This window comes from Lepidochelys kempii, chromosome 23 (assembly GCF_965140285.1).
Source record: "Lepidochelys kempii isolate rLepKem1 chromosome 23, rLepKem1.hap1, whole genome shotgun sequence".
Classification (NCBI taxonomy): domain Eukaryota; kingdom Metazoa; phylum Chordata; order Testudines; family Cheloniidae; genus Lepidochelys; species Lepidochelys kempii.
The window spans coordinates 2778006-2795024 of NC_136402.1; the positions used below are offsets into that span (position 1 = coordinate 2778006).

General features: G+C 68.2%; 1 protein-coding gene across 1 annotated transcript in view; it reads left to right on the forward strand.

Moving 5' to 3' along the window:
- Nucleotides 1-17019, forward strand: part of RYR1 (ryanodine receptor 1) — a 92357-nt gene that overhangs the window by 21215 nt on the left and 54123 nt on the right. Inside the window, 21 exon segments of the mRNA XM_078850381.1 lie at nt 279-465; nt 943-1078; nt 1344-1439; nt 1850-1968; nt 2477-2610; nt 2809-3050; nt 4434-4626; nt 5274-5490; nt 5854-5958; nt 6999-7102; nt 7905-7988; nt 8457-8616; nt 9459-9606; nt 10451-10656; nt 10972-11146; nt 11944-12152; nt 13373-13740; nt 14086-14215; nt 14839-14999; nt 16416-16581; nt 16739-16825. Coding sequence (XP_078706507.1) covers nt 279-465; nt 943-1078; nt 1344-1439; nt 1850-1968; nt 2477-2610; nt 2809-3050; nt 4434-4626; nt 5274-5490; nt 5854-5958; nt 6999-7102; nt 7905-7988; nt 8457-8616; nt 9459-9606; nt 10451-10656; nt 10972-11146; nt 11944-12152; nt 13373-13740; nt 14086-14215; nt 14839-14999; nt 16416-16581; nt 16739-16825 — 3427 coding nt within the window.

Genomic DNA, 17019 nt, shown 5'->3' on the forward strand with positions numbered 1-17019 from the left:
CCCCTTCCCCAGCAAAGCCCCTGGACCCCCTCAGCTCCCCTTCTCTCTGCCTCCCATCCTGGCTCCCTCCCACTGCTACTGCTTTGCTGCCCCCCTTGGCTGGCTCCCCCCATCTGCCCTGCTTCTGATGGCTCTCCTGCCTCCCTCAGCTCCCCCAAGTCCACTGCCCTCCCTGCTGGACTCTGGCCCTTTGCCTTCTGGTGTGAGCGGTGGGATCAGCCCCGAGCAGGGTTGGGCAGTGGGGCTAGGCTGACCCCCTCCCTCCGCGGTGCTGGCAGGGGCCTGGACAGCCTGAGCGGGAAGGGCAAGGCGGGCGCCGGGGCCGCGATGCCCATCGACGGGATGATCCTGAGCCTTCGGGACCTGATCACCTACTTCCAGCACCCGGAGGAGGAGCTGCGGCATGAGGAGAAGCAGGGCCGGCTCCGCTCGCTCAAGAGCCGCCAGAACCTCTTCCAGGAGGAGGTCAGTGGGAAGCGGGGGGCACGGGGCCAGCGCAGAGGGAGGGAGTGGGGTCAGCGTGGGGGGGCCACGGGGTCAGTTCGGGGGTGGGACGTGTCATTGCACACTGCAGGAACTCTCCCCCGGCAGTCTAGGGCAGTGCTAGGAGGCACTGTGCTATGGGGGGCTCAGTAGGGGGCGCTGTCCCCTCGCAGTCAGTGCCAGCTCCAAGGCCGTGCTAGGGGGCGCTGTGCGGCAGGGAGCGACATTCAGCCGCGGGCGAGGGATCCCTGTATAAACAGCTGCCCCACCCCACCCCAGAGGTGGCTGCATCTCAGTGGCAGGGTAAGCTTTGGGATGGGCAGGAGGGGACAGGAGCCAGCGGAGGGGGCCTGAAGGGGGGTCTCTGCTGGTGGGGGGAGGGCTGTGCTCGGCTTCAGCCCCTGGCGGGTTGGGGGGCTGGTGCCCTGGGGGGTGACGGCTGCGCTCGGCTCCCCGCAGGGCATGATCACGCTGGTGTTGAACTGCATCGACCGCCTCAACCTGTACAGCACGGCCGCCCACTTCGCCGAGTTCGCGGGCGAGGAGGCGGCCGAGTCCTGGAAGGAGATCGTCAACCTGCTGTACGAGCTGCTGGGTGCGTGGGATCCGCGCCCCCCTCTCTCCCCGGTGGAGGGCCGGGTCTGCGGAGCTGGGGGAGGCCAGGGGGGCTGCGTCTGGGCGTAGTGATGGGGCCTGCCCTGCGGAGAGCGGCTGACCCAGGCGGGGCCGGGGCAGAAACCGGCCCCAGCTGCTGGATTTCCCCATGCTGAGCCGTGGGCCTGCCCGCTGGGCGGAGGGGCGGGAGGGAGGGTCCTGCTCTGGGGTGCCCCCCGGCTGACGGCCCGTCTCTCGCCCCGCAGCCTCGCTGATCCGGGGCAACCGCTCCAACTGCGCTCTCTTCTCCAGCAACCTGGACTGGCTGGTCAGCAAGCTCGACCGGCTGGAGGCCTCCTCCGGTGAGGCTGGGCAGGACGGGGGGGCGGGAGCTGGGCGGGATGAGGGCCCCTGGCCGGGGGGGGAGGGGGGGCGAGCGTGGGGGCGGGGGTCCAACGGCTGGGACCTCCCCCGCCTGGCCAAGGTGTGGGCGGAGACACACGCGTGTGCTCCCCGCAGATCCGTGCGGGGCGTGTGTGGACGCACCCGGCGGTACGTGAGCACATAGGAGCAGATACGTGAATCCACACCCGTGCGCGGGGCAGCGTGGGGCGGCTGGGTCTCTGCCCGTGCGGATCCCGGGGCATGCTCGCCCGCGTGGCCACACCGAGCGGTTCCCCTTCTTCCCCCCCCTCCCCCCCCCGATGCGTGTGTGACACTTGCATGGTCACGCGTGCACACGGACTCACGGCTCAGTCCCGCCCCCTGCCAGGGATCCTGGAGGTGCTGTACTGCGTCCTTATCGAGAGCCCCGAGGTGCTGAACATCATCCAGGAGAACCACATCAAATCCATCATCTCCCTGCTGGACAAGCACGGACGCAACCACAAGGTGAGGTGGCCCGCAGCCCCAGGGCTGAATCCTCGGCTCTCCCGTCCCTGCCTTGGGGGCAGGGACAGGTGGGGGACGGGTGGGAAGGCCCTGTGGGGTTCCACATTTGGGGCCCTGTCTGCCCCCTGCTGTCAGGTAGAGCGACCCCTGGGCTGCTGTAACTCACACTGCTCCCCCCACACCATGGGCCCTACGAGGCAGAGACTAGCCACAGGGCAGGGAGCTCCAGCCATGCCCCCGATCTGCCCCCTATGGGCCCTGGGGGGCAGAGACTAGCCACAGGGCAGGGAGCTCCAGCCATGCCCCCGATCTGCCCCCTATGGGCCCTGGGGGGCAGGGACTAGCCACAGGGAAGTGTGCTCCAAGCACACCCCGATCCGCCCCCCCTCTGTTTTGAATGGCACTCGGTCCCTTCCCTGGGGCGTCCAGTGGCTGGCTGGTGGGGCCGGGCTGGGGTCCCATATCCCAGGTGAGAGCCCGGCGCTGACTCCTCTCCCCGTCCCGGTAGGTGCTCGATGTGCTCTGCTCTCTGTGCGTCTGCAACGGGGTGGCCGTGCGCTCCAACCAGAACCTCATCACCGAGAACCTGCTCCCCCGCCGCGACCTGCTCCTGCAGACCAACCTCATTAACCACGTCACCAGGTGAGGGCGGCCCCAAACAGCTGTTAAACCGCCCTTGTGCCCCACCCCAGAGGTGGCTGCATCCCAGCACTGGGTGAGGGGTAGTACCTTGTAGTTTGCAAGAGGTGTAATGTGCCCTGGTGGAGTGGGGGGTCCCTTCCTGCCCCCCGAGCCCGTCCCTCCCTGGTGCCAACCCTCCCCCTTCTCTCTCCCCCGCAGCATGCGTCCCAACATCTTCCTGGGCACGCACGAGGGCTCGACGCAGTACAAGAAGTGGTACTACGAGCTGATCGTGGATTACGTGGAGCCCTTCGTCACGGCGCAGGCCACCCACCTGCGCGTGGGCTGGGCCATGACCGAGGGCTACAGCCCCTACCCCGGGGGCGGGGAGGGCTGGGGCGGCAACGGCGTGGGGGACGACCTGTACTCCTTCGGCTTCGACGGCCTGCACCTCTGGTCAGGTACGAGCCCGGCGCTGCCCAGGGCCTGCCCGCATGGCTGCTCTGGCGGGCGTGCAAAGGAGCAGGCATGGCGGTGCCGCACGGGGGAGTGCCCAGGCCCCCTCTTGCACGCTCACATGCTCTCTTTGGCATGTGAGTTTGCACGCCCTCCTTCTGCACCCACTTATGCACATTCTTGCACGCGCTGTCTTGTGCATGCTCTTTTCACACTCAGGTTCTTGCACACTCTGCACACACACACACACCCTTATGCATGCCCATTACCTTGTGTGCACTGCCTTGCACACTTGTTGCATGCTAACTCGTGCCTGCTCTTATGCACACCCTGTTTCTCTTTTGCACGCTTCTGCGCACATCAACATTCGCTTGCTTGTTCTTGCACACGTGTTCAGTGCACACTCACTCATCCACTCTTGTACACGCATTCTGTTGTGTGTTCTCTTTTGCGCACTCTCATGCCCACACATTCTCTCGTGTGTGCTGACACGGTCTTGCACACTCGTTGCACACTGAGCCATGCACACTTATGCACACCCTATTTCTCTTGCACGTTCTTTTGCACTCTGATGTGCACACTGACCCTCTTGCATGGCCTCTTGCACATTCATTACTCAGGTGGTCGCACAAAACGGACACTCTCTTGTGTATTCTCTCTGGCACGCTTGTCCTTGCACCCTTCTGCCTGCTCTTTGCACCCTGTGGGAAATTGCACCGTCTGTTGCTTGACCTCGGTTCGGTATGAAATAGATTCAGGGGCCGAAATGGCCCACGTCAGTCTGGGGTTTGCCAAAAGTCCGTGAGAGCGAGGCTCGGTACGATCCCAGTCGCCGGGAAGCCGTGCCCTGCGGCGTCGTTCCGTTCACCTTGCTCCCCGGATGACACCCCTAAAGCCGTCTGTTTATACCTAACCTGTGGACGAGTCCCGGGCTGTCCAGCGCGGCTCCCTGGTGTCCCGGCGCACCCCTTCTCTCTGCTCTGGACGCAGGCGTCGCTGGTACCAACGGCTGCAAAGGCCCCTCCTCCCCTGGTGCCAGGGCAGGGCAGTCATGCGTCTTGTCTTCCTCCTTTGGGACGTGCCAGGGCGAAAAGCTCCCTGCCCGTCACGGTGGGAAAACACCCGCGTGGCCCGAGCCCGTGCTGCGTTCAGCCCAGGCGTGCCGGGATACCTAGCGTCAGAGAAGAGCATAGGCCAGATTCGGCTCCGGAGCGGCCGCTTGTGCCGAATGTGGACGTTACTAGCCAGCATGCCCTGGTCAGCCCCCCCCGCCCCTCCTCGCACCCGCGTTTCCCTCCCCCTCGGCCTCTCGCCGCGTCTTTTCGCACCCGCGCTCCGCCCCGCTCCTTGCGCTCGCCGCTCAGCCCGGCCTCTCTCCGCCGGCTCAGGTGGCGTGGCCCGCGCCGTGGCCTCGCCTGGCCAGCACACGCTGGCGGCCGACGACGTGGTGAGCTGCTGCCTGGACCTGAGCGTGCCCAGCATGTCCTTCCGCATCAGCGGCTTCCCCGTGCAGGGCATGTTCGAGAACTTCAACGTGGACGGGCTCTTCTTCCCCGTGGTCAGCTTCTCCGCTGGCATCAAGTGAGTCGGGACCCGGGGGTGAGAAGGGGGATTGGGGGTGGGGAGGAGGGATAGGGGGCGGGCTGGGGGTGGAGGGGAGAGGAAGGGGAGGGTCGAAGAGGGGGCTGACCAGGGTGGGGAAGGGGCTGGGGGGGAGGGAGCTGATGGGGTTGGGGGAGGAGAGGGCGGTTGTGGGGGGTGGGAGAATTGGTGGGGGGGCAGAAGGGGGTGGGGGTCAGCGGGGGGGAAATCCAGGGAGGGGGGCTGTGGGGGAGGAGAAGGTGGTTGTGGGGGTTAAAGGGGGGGGAGAATTGGGGAGGGAGGAGCAGGGGAGGGGAAATCCAGGGAGGGGGGCTGTGGGGGAGGAGAAGGTGGTTGTGGGGGTTAAAGGGGGGGGAGAATTGGGGAGGGGTTCAGCAGGGAGGGGAAATCCAGGGAGGGGGGCTGCGGGGGAGGAGAAGGTGGTTGTGGGGGTTAAAGGGGGGGAGAATTGGGGAGGGAGGAGCAGGGGAGGGGTTCAGCAGGGAGGGGGGCTGCGGGGGAGGAGAAGGCAGTTGTGGGGGGCGGCAGGGTGGGAGAATTGGTGAGGGAAGGGGGCCAGCAGGGAGGGGGAATCCAGAGAGGGGGGGCTGTGGGGGAGGGGTCCAGCCTTCACCATCCCCCCACAGGGTCCGCTTCCTCCTGGGGGGCCGCCACGGCGACTTCAAGTTCCTGCCCCCCCCGGGCTACGCGCCCTGCTTCGAGGCCCTGCTGCCCCGCGAGCGGATGCGGGTGGAGTCCATCAAGGAGTACAGGCAGGACGCGGGGAAGGTCCGCAGCCTGCTGGGGCCCACCCAGTCCCTGTCCCACACGGCCTTCACCCCCTGCCCCGTGGACACCCAACAGGTAGTGCCCCCCCCGCCTGGCTCCGGGGCGGGGTGTTCAGGGGGGGGACCCTGCCTGGCTTTGGAGGGACTTGGGGGGAGAGACCCCCACCTGGTCTGGGGCGGGGGTCGGGAGGAGGGACCCAACCTGTCCCAAGGGGGGTTGTGGGGCGGGCGCTCAACCTACCCCAACCCGTGGGGTTTGGGGGGGAAGGTGCGGGGACGATGGGTCCAGCCTGGCCCCAGGGCTGTGGGCAGCCGCCCAGTGCATATTGCCCCCAGGCGCTGACCCCCCGCCCTCGTCAGGAGCCCCCGCGGGGAGGGCGGGACCCGCTCGGGGGTGTCCCCCAAGGCTGGGGGGCCCGTCTAACCCCTGTCCCTGCAGATCGTCCTCCCCCCACACCTGGAGAGGATCCGTGAGAAGCTGGCGGAGAATATCCACGAGCTGTGGGCGCTGACCCGGATCGAGCAGGGCTGGACCTACGGGCCCGTGAGTGCCCCACTGTACCCCCATACAGGCCCGCGAGTGCCCCCCATAACCACCTATCGGCCTGCAAGTGCCACCCACATCCTGCTGTGGGACCGCAAATGCCCCCCCATAGCTCCCTACAGGCCCGCGAGTGCCCCCATACCCCGTACAGGCCTGCAAATGCTCCCTGTACCCCCCAATGGGCCCGCAAGTGCCCCCCCATAGCTCCCTACAGGGCTGCGAGTGCCTCACAGCCCTCCCTCCATCCCTATAGGACCATGTGTGTCCCCTGTGGGTCCATGAGTACCCCCTCTATCTCCCTACGGGCCTACACCGAGCCCAGACATGGGCCCCTGAGTGCTCCCCAGTCACCTCCTGTCTCTATAGGCCCGTGAGTGCCCCCAGTACCCCCCCACAGGCCCCTGCCTACCCCCCCATCCATCCCTACTGCTTCCCACCGGGGACGCCTCTGCCCCTGCTCCAACCTCTCCCCCCTGTGACTGGCAGGTGCCCCCAGGCGTGAGGGGGTGGGCACCTCTACCCCCCAGAACCGCCAAGCCCAGCCTCTGCCCCCAGAACTCCCAGCCCGTACCCCCAGAACCGCCCAGCCCAGCCCGTGTCCCCCGAACTCCCAGCCCCTGCCCCCCAGAACCTCCAGCCCCTGCCCCCCAGAACCGCCCAGCCAGCCCCTGTCCCCCAGAACCTCCAGCTCCAGCCCCTGCCCCCCAGAACCGCCCAGCCCAGCCCCTGCCCCCCAGAACCTCCAGCCCAGCCCCTGCCCCCCAGAACCGCCCAGCCCAGCCCCTGCCCCCCAGAACCTCCAGCCCAGCCCGTACCCCCAGAACCGCCCAGCCCGTGTCCCCAGAACTCCCAGCCCGTACCCCCAGAGTCGCCCAGCCTGGCCCCAGCCCCTGCCCCCCAGATCTCCCCAGCTCTGCCTGTGCCTGCCAGCCCCACCCAGCACCTTTCCCAGAACCCACTGCTGGTGCTGGCTGAGCGGGGGTTGGGAGGGACTCGGGTCGGGGTGTCAGTGGGTCGCTGACCCCCCCGCCCCCCGTCAGATCCGGGACGACAACAAGAGGCTGCACCCCTGCCTGCTGGATTTCCACAGCCTGCCCGAGCCGGAGAGAAATTACAACCTGCAGATGTCGGGGGAGACCCTGAAGTGAGCGGTGCGGGGGAGATGGGGGGTAACGTCGGGGGGGACGACTCGAGAAGCATGGGGGAGGGCGGGGAGCCACGGGGCCTAAGGCGGGGCTGGCAGGGCTGAGGACGTGGGGGCATGAGACCCCTCTCCACACAAGGGGGTGGGTGAGGGAGGTCCAGCTGGGATGGGGGGAGGATTGGGATGGGGGAGAGGGGGTGGCGGTGGCTGAGCAGGGGGATGGGGGAGAGGGCTCGTCTCTTGGGGGTGGGGAATGGGTGGGGGAGCTAGTCAGCTGGGGGTGGGGGATGGGTGGGGGACTCATCTCTCGGGGGGTGGCAGTGGAGGGAGGGGGGACTCATTTCTTGGGGGGGGTCTCGTCTCGTGGGGGATGGGGGGGTCATCTCTTGGGGGGCTGGCAGCGGAGGAAAGGGGTGTGGGACTCGTCTTGTGGGTGGGGGGATGAAGTGGGGGCTTGTCTCGGGGTGGGGGTCTCATCTCTTGGAGGGTGGCAGTGGAAGGAGGGGGGACTCATCTTGGGGTGGTGGCTGGGAGTGGGGTCTCGTCTCTTGGGGGGGCTGGCAGCAGAGGAAAGGGGTGTGGGACTCATCTCATGGGGGTGGGGGGATGCAGTGGGGGGCTCGTCTCGGGGTGGGGGTCTCATCTCTTGGGGGGTGGCAGCGGAGGGAAGGGGTGCGGGACTCGTCTCTTGGGGGTGGGGGGATGCGGTGGGGAGCTCGTCTCTTGGGGGCAGCGGCAGGGCCGGAGGCTCTGTCGGGGAGCTGACCTCCCCCCCACCCCCCCCATTACTGTCTCCCCGCAGGACACTGCTGGCTCTGGGCTGTCACGTGGGCATGGCCGACGAGAAGGCTGAGGAGAACCTCAAGAAGACCAAGCTGCCCAAAACGTGGGTGGTCCGGGGGTGAGGGGGAGTCCTGGGGGGGACGTGACCCCCACGGAGCCGTCTGAGACTCCACCAGCCCAGGGACGTCGCCCTCGGGGCAGCCCCCCTGAGTCCCAGTCCTGGTGCCTCTCCCCTGCCTCCAGCTGCCCCCACTTAACAACCCCAGCTGGCCCCCTCAGGCCTTTGTTAGGTCTAGGGGGTCTAGGTGCCAAATGTCGGGGCAGTTGGAGTGGCCAGTGTCTTCTGGGACTCTCCATGGGCCCCAGGCTTGGGCGGCACCCGGATCTCTGGGTCTCTGCTCACTGCCTCCTTAACCAGGCACCACTTAGGGGAAACCGAGGCACACACAATGGAAGATTCCCACTTCATCACAGGGGGTGGGGACTCCAGGCTCGATGGGCTGGCCTGGGTGGGGAGGCGGGAGATGGAGGTTGATTGGCAGGTCCTAGCGCAAAGCCCCTCCCCTGGCAGGTACATGATGTCCAATGGCTACAAGCCGGCCCCGCTGGACCTGGCCCACGTCAAGCTGACCCCAGCCCAGAACACGCTGGTGGACAAGCTGGCCGAGAACGGCCACAACGTGTGGGCCCGGGACCGTGTGAGCCAGGGCTGGACCTACAGCATCGTGCAGGTAGGGGGCTGGGGCCGGGGGAGGGGACTGTTGGGGGACCAGGGTGTGGGGGGCTGGGGGACCAGTAGCGCCTGCTCTGTGCCAGGGTGAGCGGGCGTCGGATTCGGCACTGTGCCAAGCAGGGCAGGGCTCCCGCGTGCACACGCGTGTGCCCAGTGCTCCCATGCTGTCTTCTGTTTCGTGAGGGAACCAGGCATTGCATCCGGTGGTTAGACCGGGGGGCGGCCGGGAGCCAGGACGCCTGGGTTCTATCCCTGGCTCTGTGAGGGGAGTGGGGGCTGGGGGTTGGAGCAGGGGGCTGGGAGCCAGGACTCCTGGGTTCTCCCCCTGACTCTGCCTCGTTCCCCATCAGTGACCCAGGGCCACGGTCCATCCCTGCCTCGCAAGGGGGTGTGTGGGGGTGGGGTGGGAGCGACGTGAGTTCCGGTGCTTTGAGATCCGCAGCGGGAAGGGCAGCAGCCAGCGGCCAGAACAGCCCCTCCCAGCCGGGCCCGGGCAATGGGCTGGGTTTGGACTGGCTCGAGAGCAGCTCCTCTTGGTTTCCCCCCGTCGTGTGCGTGTCCGTGGCGTGTGTCCGTGTCCGTGGGGCGTGTGCGTGGGGCGTGTCCGTCTCCGTGGCGCGTGTGCGTGGCGCGTGTGCGTGGTGCGTGTCCATGTGCATGGTGCGTGTGCGTGGGGCGTGTCCGTCTCCGTGGCGCGTGTCCGTGGTGCGTGTCCGTGTCCGTGGCGCGTGTCCGTGGGGCGTGTCCGTCTCCATGGCATGTGTGCGTGGCGCGTGTCCGTGTGCATGGTGCGTGTGCGTGGCGCGTGTCCGTGTCCGTGACGCGTGTGCGTGTCACCAGGACATCAAGAACAAGCGCAACCCGCGCCTGGTGCCCTACAACCTGCTGGACGAACGGACCAAGAAGACGAATCGCAACAGCCTGTGCGAGGCCGTGCGCACGCTGATCGGCTACGGCTACAACATCGAGCCCCCCGACCAGGAGACCTGTGAGTGCCCCCGGGGCCCCTGCCTCCGGGCCCCTCCTTCTCTCCTCCCCCGGGGCCCCTCCTTCTCTCCTCCCTCCGGGGCCCCTTCTCCTCTCCCCCGGGGCCCCTCCTTCTCTCCTCCCTCCGGGCCCCTCCTTCTCTCCTCCCCCCGGGGCCCCTCCTGTCCTCCCCTGAGCCCCTGCCTCCGGGCCCCTCCTTCTCTCCTCCCTCCGGGGCCCCTCCCCCGGGACCCCTCCTTCTCCTCTCCCCCGGGGCCCCTCCTTCTCCTCTCCCCCGGGGCCCCTCCTTCTCCTCTCCCCTGGGGCCCCTCCTTCTCTCCTCCCTCCGGGGCCCCTCCTTCTCTCCTCCCTCCGGGGCCCCTCCTTCTCTCCTCCCTCCGGGGCCCCTCCCCCGGGGCCCCTCCTTCTCTCCTCCCTCCGGGGCCCCTCCTTCTCTCCTCCCTCCGGGGCCCCTCCTCTGGACCCCTCCTGCCCTCCCCCGGGGCCCCTCCTTCTCTCCTCCCTCCGGGGCCTCTCCTGCTGCCCTCCCCTGGGACTCCTCCTCTGGATCTCTCCTAGGCTGCCCCTTCTCCCCTCTGCTCCCCCTGCGGCCCCCTCCTGCCCTCCCCAGGGCCACCCTCCTCTCCTCCCCGTAGCCCCTTCCTCTTCCCCACTCCTGCCCTCCCCCCGGCTCCTCTTGTCCCCTCTGCTCCCCTGGGGCCCCTTCCCCCCCATAGGGAGGGTGGTTGAGTGGTGGTGGGGTACAGGCTGGTAGGGAGGGCAGGTGTGAGGGCGGGGATAGGGGATGGGGGGCCGGGGGGCAGGCAGTCCTTGGGGCGCGGGGTGACCCTGCCCTCGCCCCGCAGCGGCCCAGGGGGTGCCCACGGCGCGCTCGGAGCGGGTGCGGGTGTTCCGGGCGGAGCAGTGTTACGCCGTGCGGGCCGGGAGATGGTACTTCGAGTTCGAGGCGGTGACCACGGGCGAGATGCGCGTGGGCTGGGCCCGGCCGGACGTGCGCCCCGACGTGGAGCTGGGGGCCGACGACCTCGCCTACGTCTTCAACGGCCACCGGGTGAGTGGAGGAGGGACTGGACTCCCCCCCGCAATGGGCTCCCCCTAGCCTGGTATCCGCCCGCCCCTCGGGTCACCCACCGGGCCCCCCAGCCCGTTGTCCCCCGCCACCTGGATCAAACCAATGGCCTGCCCTAGCCCCGTATCCCCCATTCCCTGCCACTGTGGGCTGGGTCCCCCCATGGGCCCATCTAGCCTGGCGTCCCGCCCCACACTTGGGTCCTGCCCTTTGGTGCGTTACCCTCTGGCTGTGCTGGGCCAACACCTCCCGCCCACCCCTGGCATTGCTCCCCATGACCCCACCCTCCCACTCCAGGGCCAGCGCTGGCATGTCGGCAGCGAGCCCTTCGGCCGCTCCTGGCAGCCGGGCGACGTGGTCGGCTGCATGATCGACCTGACCGAGAACCACATCATGTTCACGCTCAACGGGGAGATGCTGATCAGCGACTCGGGCTCTGAGCTGGCTTTCAAGGACATAGAGATCGGAGAAGGTGAGGGGCTGGCTGCCCGGACGCCTGGGTTCTCCCTGCCTCTGGGAGGGGAGCGGGGGCTAGTGGTTAGAGCAGGGGGGCTTGGAGCCAGGACTCCTGGGTTCTGTCCCTGGCTCTGGGAGGGGAGTGGGGGCTAGTGGTTAGAGCGGGGGGGGGGGGCTGGGAGCCAGGATGCCTGGATTCTGTCCCTGGCTTTGGGAGGGGAGTGGGGGCTAGTGGTTAGAGTGGGGGGGGCTGGGAGCCAGGACTCCTGGGTTCTGTCCCTGCCTCTGGGAGGGGAGTGGGGGCTAGTGGTTAGAGCAGCGGGGGCTGGCGGCCAGGATGCCTGGGTTCTGTCCCTGCCTCTGGGAGGGGAGTGGGGGCTAGTGGTTAGAGCAGCGGGGGCTGGCGGCCAGGATGCCTGGGTTCTGTCCCTGCCTCTGGGAGGGGAGCGGGGGCTAGTGGTTAGAGCAGCGGGGGCTGGCGGCCAGGATGCCTGGGTTCTGTCCCTGCCTCTGGGAGGGGAGCGGGGGCTAGTGGTTAGAGCAGGGGGGCTGGGAGCCAGGATGCCTGGGTTCTCCCCGGCTCTAGGAGGGGAGTGGGGGCTAGTGGCTGGAGTGGGGAGCGGGGACTGAGTGCCAGGGTGGCTGGGGTTTGTTCCTGGCGTGGACACTGACATGTCTGATGTCCCCTCTCTGCATCTTCCTTCCCCCTGTGTGTGGGGACATGCCGACCTTGTCGGAGTGGGGGGAGTGCTGTCCGTGTGGGGGGGCGTGCTAGGCCGTGCTGACCCTGCTGGGCCCCGCCCTGTCTTGCAGGCTTCCTCCCGGTGTGTAGCCTGGGCCTGGCCCAGGTCGGGCGGCTGAACCTGGGCCAGGAGGTCAGCAGCCTGAGGTACTTCCCTATCTGCGGGCTGCAGGAGGGCTTCGAGCCCTTCGCCATCAACATGAAGCGTGACATCAGCATGTGGTTCAGCAAGAGCCTGCCGCAGTTCTCCCCCATCCCCCCCGAGCACCCCCACTACGAGGTGAGGGCCAGCCGTGGGGGGGCTCGGCCCAGATCCCCATGGGGAGGGGGGAGCCGCCGGGGGGCTCGGCCCGGTGCCCAGTGCGATGGGGGAGCTGCCAGGGGGCTCGGCCCAGTGCGATGGGGGAGCCGCTGGGGGTTTGGCCCGGAGCCCCATAGGGAGGGGGGAGCTGCCGGGGGGGCTTGGCCCGGTGCCCAGTGCGATGGGGGAGCCACCGGGGGTTTGGCCCAGAGCCCCATGGGGAGGGGGGAGCCGCCGGGAAGCCGGGCGCCTGCTATCTCCGTCAGTAAGACCCGTGGGTGTGCAGACCTCACGGGCTGCCCGTCGGCAAACCGTAGTGCCGATATCTGCTGTGAACGCCAGTGCTCCCCTGTTGCCCCCCAGTGTCAGCTGGCACCAAGGGCTCCCTGGCTTACAGCATGGGCCCCACTCTGGGGAGCCCCTCTCTTTTGAGACCTGTTGGGGGCCAGGTTTGGGGCTGCTCCGGGAGTCCTGCCCCCCCGTTCCAAACCAGGCCCCAACTCTGCACCATCTGTCCCAGATCTGCAGGTCGGGGCCATGGCCCCAGCTTCGGAGCAGGCTCTTGAAGGAATCTTCTGTGGGCCAGACCCCCGAGGGGTCCCACCTTCCCCCAGGGCAGGCCACATCCCCCCCCAGCTCCAGCCAGCCTGCTCCCTTTGGCGGCTCTGCCCACTGGGCCCAGCTGAGCCGGCCCCTGGGGGAGACCCGACCATTCTACGGGGCCCCGTGCACCCAGCCCGGACATGCAGCTGCACCCAGGCGGGGTTTAGCATCCCCCTGGCTCAGGAGGTCCTGAGGGTGGCACAGAGACCGGCGGGTTAGGCCCTGCCTGCCTGTCCCTTCCTGAGTCAGTTCCCAGGGGAGCGCTCCCACCCTCTCCCTTTGGGCTCTGTGCCCAGCAAGGGGGGGAAATCCAGCTCCCGCTGTGCCGGGGGTGGCAAGGTGCCAGTGTCCCAGGCATTGGGTTTGCCCTTGTCTCCTGCCGTTCCTCACTTGGGCCAGCCCCGTCCCAGCTGAGCCACGCCTGGATCTCTTCGCCGCAATGTCCTCCTCCCCACTCTGGGTAACAATGCAACCTGTCGGGGAAACTGAGGCACGCCCTGGCCTGGTTAAAAACACCCCAGCGCTTCCCCGCTCCGTCTCAGCGTCCCCTGACCCGGGCCGTCCCCTCCTGACTCCTCCGCTCCCCCTGGGGCCAGGTGTCGCGCATCGACGGCACGGTGGACAACCCGCCCTGCCTGAAGCTGACGCACCGGACCTTCGGCTCGCAGAACGCGGTGAGCGAGCTGCTCTTCCTGCGGCTCAGCATGCCCGTGGAGTTCCACGAGAAGTTCAAATGCACGGCGGGGGCCATGCCCCTCACCCGCGCCCTCACCATCCCCGAGGAGGACGTCAAGGACGTGGACCTCGACTCCGAGTTCGAGGTGCTCCGGAAGTCGGCCGGGCGTAAGGAGGCTGAGGAGGCCGAGAAGGAGAAGCAGGGGGGGCCCCTGCCCAGCCCCAAGGAGCCCCCCAGGACGGAGAACGAGAAGGATGTGGCGTCGGAGAAGAGCAAGATCAAGAGAGGGTGAGAGCCTCTAGGAGACGGGGGGCGGGGAATGGGATATGGGGCCTTTCCCCTCCAGGGGGCGCTGGCTCCGATCCAGCCCCAGGACAGGGACCGTGGGGGCAGGGAATGGGGCACGGGGCCGTTCCCCTCTGACCTGAATTGGAAGTCTCTAATGAGCGGAGCCCATCCCCCCAGGTCTCTAACGAGCGGAGCCCATCCCCCCCAGTTCCCAGTGACTGGGCCTCCCGCGGCCCCCGCCTGCCCCACGCTGGACACAGGCTCTTTCCCTGGCTGGGCCGGGCTGGCCGGTCTCAGGGGGGTGAGCACTCACCGCCGGCTCCCCCCGTCTTCGTCCACCCCCAGCTTCCTGTTCAAGGCGAAGAAGGCCACGTTCAACGCCGCGCCCCCGGCGGTGCCCTCCGTGCAGCGCCTGGAGGAAGACGTGGTGCCCGACGACCGGGACGACCCCGAGATCATCATGAACACCACCACGGTACCGGGCCGCGCGGGGGCTGCTGGCCACACCGCCCGGGGCGGCGCTAGGGGGCGCCGTGCTGCCGGGAGCGGGGGGCTCAGCAGGGGGCGCTCTCCCCTGTCCGTGCTGACCCCGATGCAGCGCTAGGGGGCGCTGTGTTGCTGGGGGGGGGGGGGGCTCAGCAGGGGGCGCTCTCCCCTGTCCGTGCTGACCCTGATGCAGCGCTGGCGGGCGCTGTGTTGCTGGGGCGGGGGGGGGCTCAGCAGGGGGCGCTCTCCCCTGTCCGTGCTGACCCTGATGCAGTGCTAGGGGGCGCTGTCCTGCCGGGAGCGGGGGGCTCAGCAGGGGGCGCTCTCCCCTGTCCGTTCTGGCCCCGATGCAGCGCTAGGGGGCGCTGTGTTGCTGGGGGGGCTCAGCAGGGAGCGCTCTCCCCTGTCCGTGCTGACCCCGATGCAGTGCTAGGGGGCGCTGTCCTGCCGGGAGCGGGGGGCTCAGCAGGGGGCGCTCTCCCCTGTCCGTGCTGACCCCGATGCAGCGCTAGGGGGCGCTGTCCTGCCGGGAGCGGGCATGGACTCTCCTCTCTCAGGCTGTGGGGTTGGTGCCAGCCGGGCTGACGGCCCCCTCCCCTGCCCCCCCCCCAGTACTACCACTCGGTGCGGATCTTCGCGGGCCAGGAGCCCACCTGCGTCTGGGTGGGCTGGGTCACCCCCGACTACCATCAGCATGACATGACCTTCGACCTGAGCAAGGTGCGCACCGTCACCGTCACCATGGGCGACGACCAGGGCCACATCCACGACAGGTGAGGGGCGCCGGCCGCGGCCAGCCTCCGCTGCAGAGCGCCGTGGGGCTGGGGGGGCACACTGGGGAGCAGGGGGCAGCCAGCCCTCTGGGGCCTTGAACTGGCGAGGGCTGGGTGGGTGCCAAGGAGGGGGGGTGTCACGGAGTCCCCGGGCGATGCTCTGGGACTGCTCCCCATGAAGCCAGGCAGGACTCTGGGGCAGTCGCCTTCCTGTGAGCAGCCTGTCTGCAGGACACACAGCTCACCCGGCTCCACCTTCCTGGGTCTGACCTCGGAGCATTCAGCCTCCTCTGCCCCTCCGGGCGCTTCCCACAGCCAGTCCGCCCAGGCGGGGTCCTGGGGATCCCAGAGAGTCCTGCCCCCCAACTTCGCAGTCAGACGGGACTCTCAGCCAGCCAGTAAAACAGAGGTTTATTAGACGACAGGAACATGGTCTAACACAGAGCTTGTAGGTGCAGAGAACCGGACCCCTCAGCTGGGTCCATTTTGGGGGGCAGTGAGCCAGACAACCACGTCTGCCCTTCACTCCATGTCCCAGCCAGCCCCAAACTGAAACTCCCTCCAGCCCCTCCTCCTCTGGGCTTTGTCCCTTTCCCGGGCCAGGAGGTCACCGGATTCCTTTGTTCTCCAACCCCTTAGCTCTCACCTTGCAGGGGGGAAGGCCCCAGGCCATCAGTGACCAGGAAACAGGATGTCAGCCATTCTCTGTGTCCAGACCCCTGCACACACCTGCCCTCTAGGGCTCTGCAATGATCATACACCCTTATCCCATCACCTAGACACTTAAGAACTGCCTAGGGGAAACTGAGGCACCCCCACAATATTCAGTCTCACTTCGTCACACACGGGGATGTGGGGTAAAAGGCCCTGGCATGGGAGGCCATGGGGCAGAAGGGCCAGAGGTCACAGGGTGGAGTTCATGGGCCAGAGAGATGAAAGGCCCACAGGTGTAAGGGGTAGGAGGCCATGGGGCAGGAGACCATGGGGACGTGGGCTGGGAGTCGTGGGGCAGGAGACCATGGGGGACGTGGGGCAGGGCCATGGGGTTGTGGGACGGGAGGCCATGGGGGATATCAGTCAGAAGGCCATGGCATTGTGGGGTGGGGGCCATGGGACAGGAGACCGTGGTAGAGGAGGCCGTGGACGCCATGGGGCAGGGCCATGGGGGATGTGGGGCAGGAGGCCATGGGGTCATAGGGTGGGGTTGTGGGGTTGGAGGCTGTGGGGCGCAGGGTCCACGGCCCTGGAGCCCTGCAGACACACGGCAGGAGGGACCCCGGGGCTCTGGGGCAGGGGAGTTTGGGGGGCAGGGGGACAAGGGGCCCAGCCGGGGAGGGCGCGTGGGGGTGGGGAGTAGGTGGCTGCGGGGCGGGGGAGAGGGGTGAATTACCCCTGGGCCCACCCCTCCGCTGACAGCATCAAGCGCAGCAACTGCTACCTGGTGTGGGGCGGGGAGTTCGTGAGCAGCGCGCAGCAGACCCGGGTCAGCACCGTGGACCTGGTGCTCGGCTGCCTGGTGGACCTGGCCACGGGGCTCATGACCTTCACGGCCAACGGCAAGGAGATCAACACCTTCTACCAGGTGAGCCGCCCCCCGGGGCACGGCCGGGGTCCCCCCCGTGCCCACGGCCAGCCGATCCGCGCCCTGGCCCGGCCTGGGAGCCGGTGCCCCTTAGAGGGGACAGGCCCCGGGGACCCACTGGCTCCGGGCCGTGTCTCACTCCCTGTGTTTGGGCCAGGTGGAGCCGAACACCAAGCTCTTCCCGGCCGTCTTCGTCCTTCCCACGAGCCAGAACGTCTTCCAGTTCGAGCTGGGCAAGATGAAGGTAGGGGCGGCCCTGGGGTCCCTTGCCCCCACCCTCCGGCACAGCTGGGCTGTCTCCAACCTGCCCTGCCCCTGCCCCCCGGCACAGCTGGGCGGGTGGTGCCAATGAGTGTCTGGAAGGGATTTGCTTTGAGATTTAAACGCAGTCACTTTGCCTGTTCTGTGCGGGGACTAGTAGGTCAGAACAAGGGATTG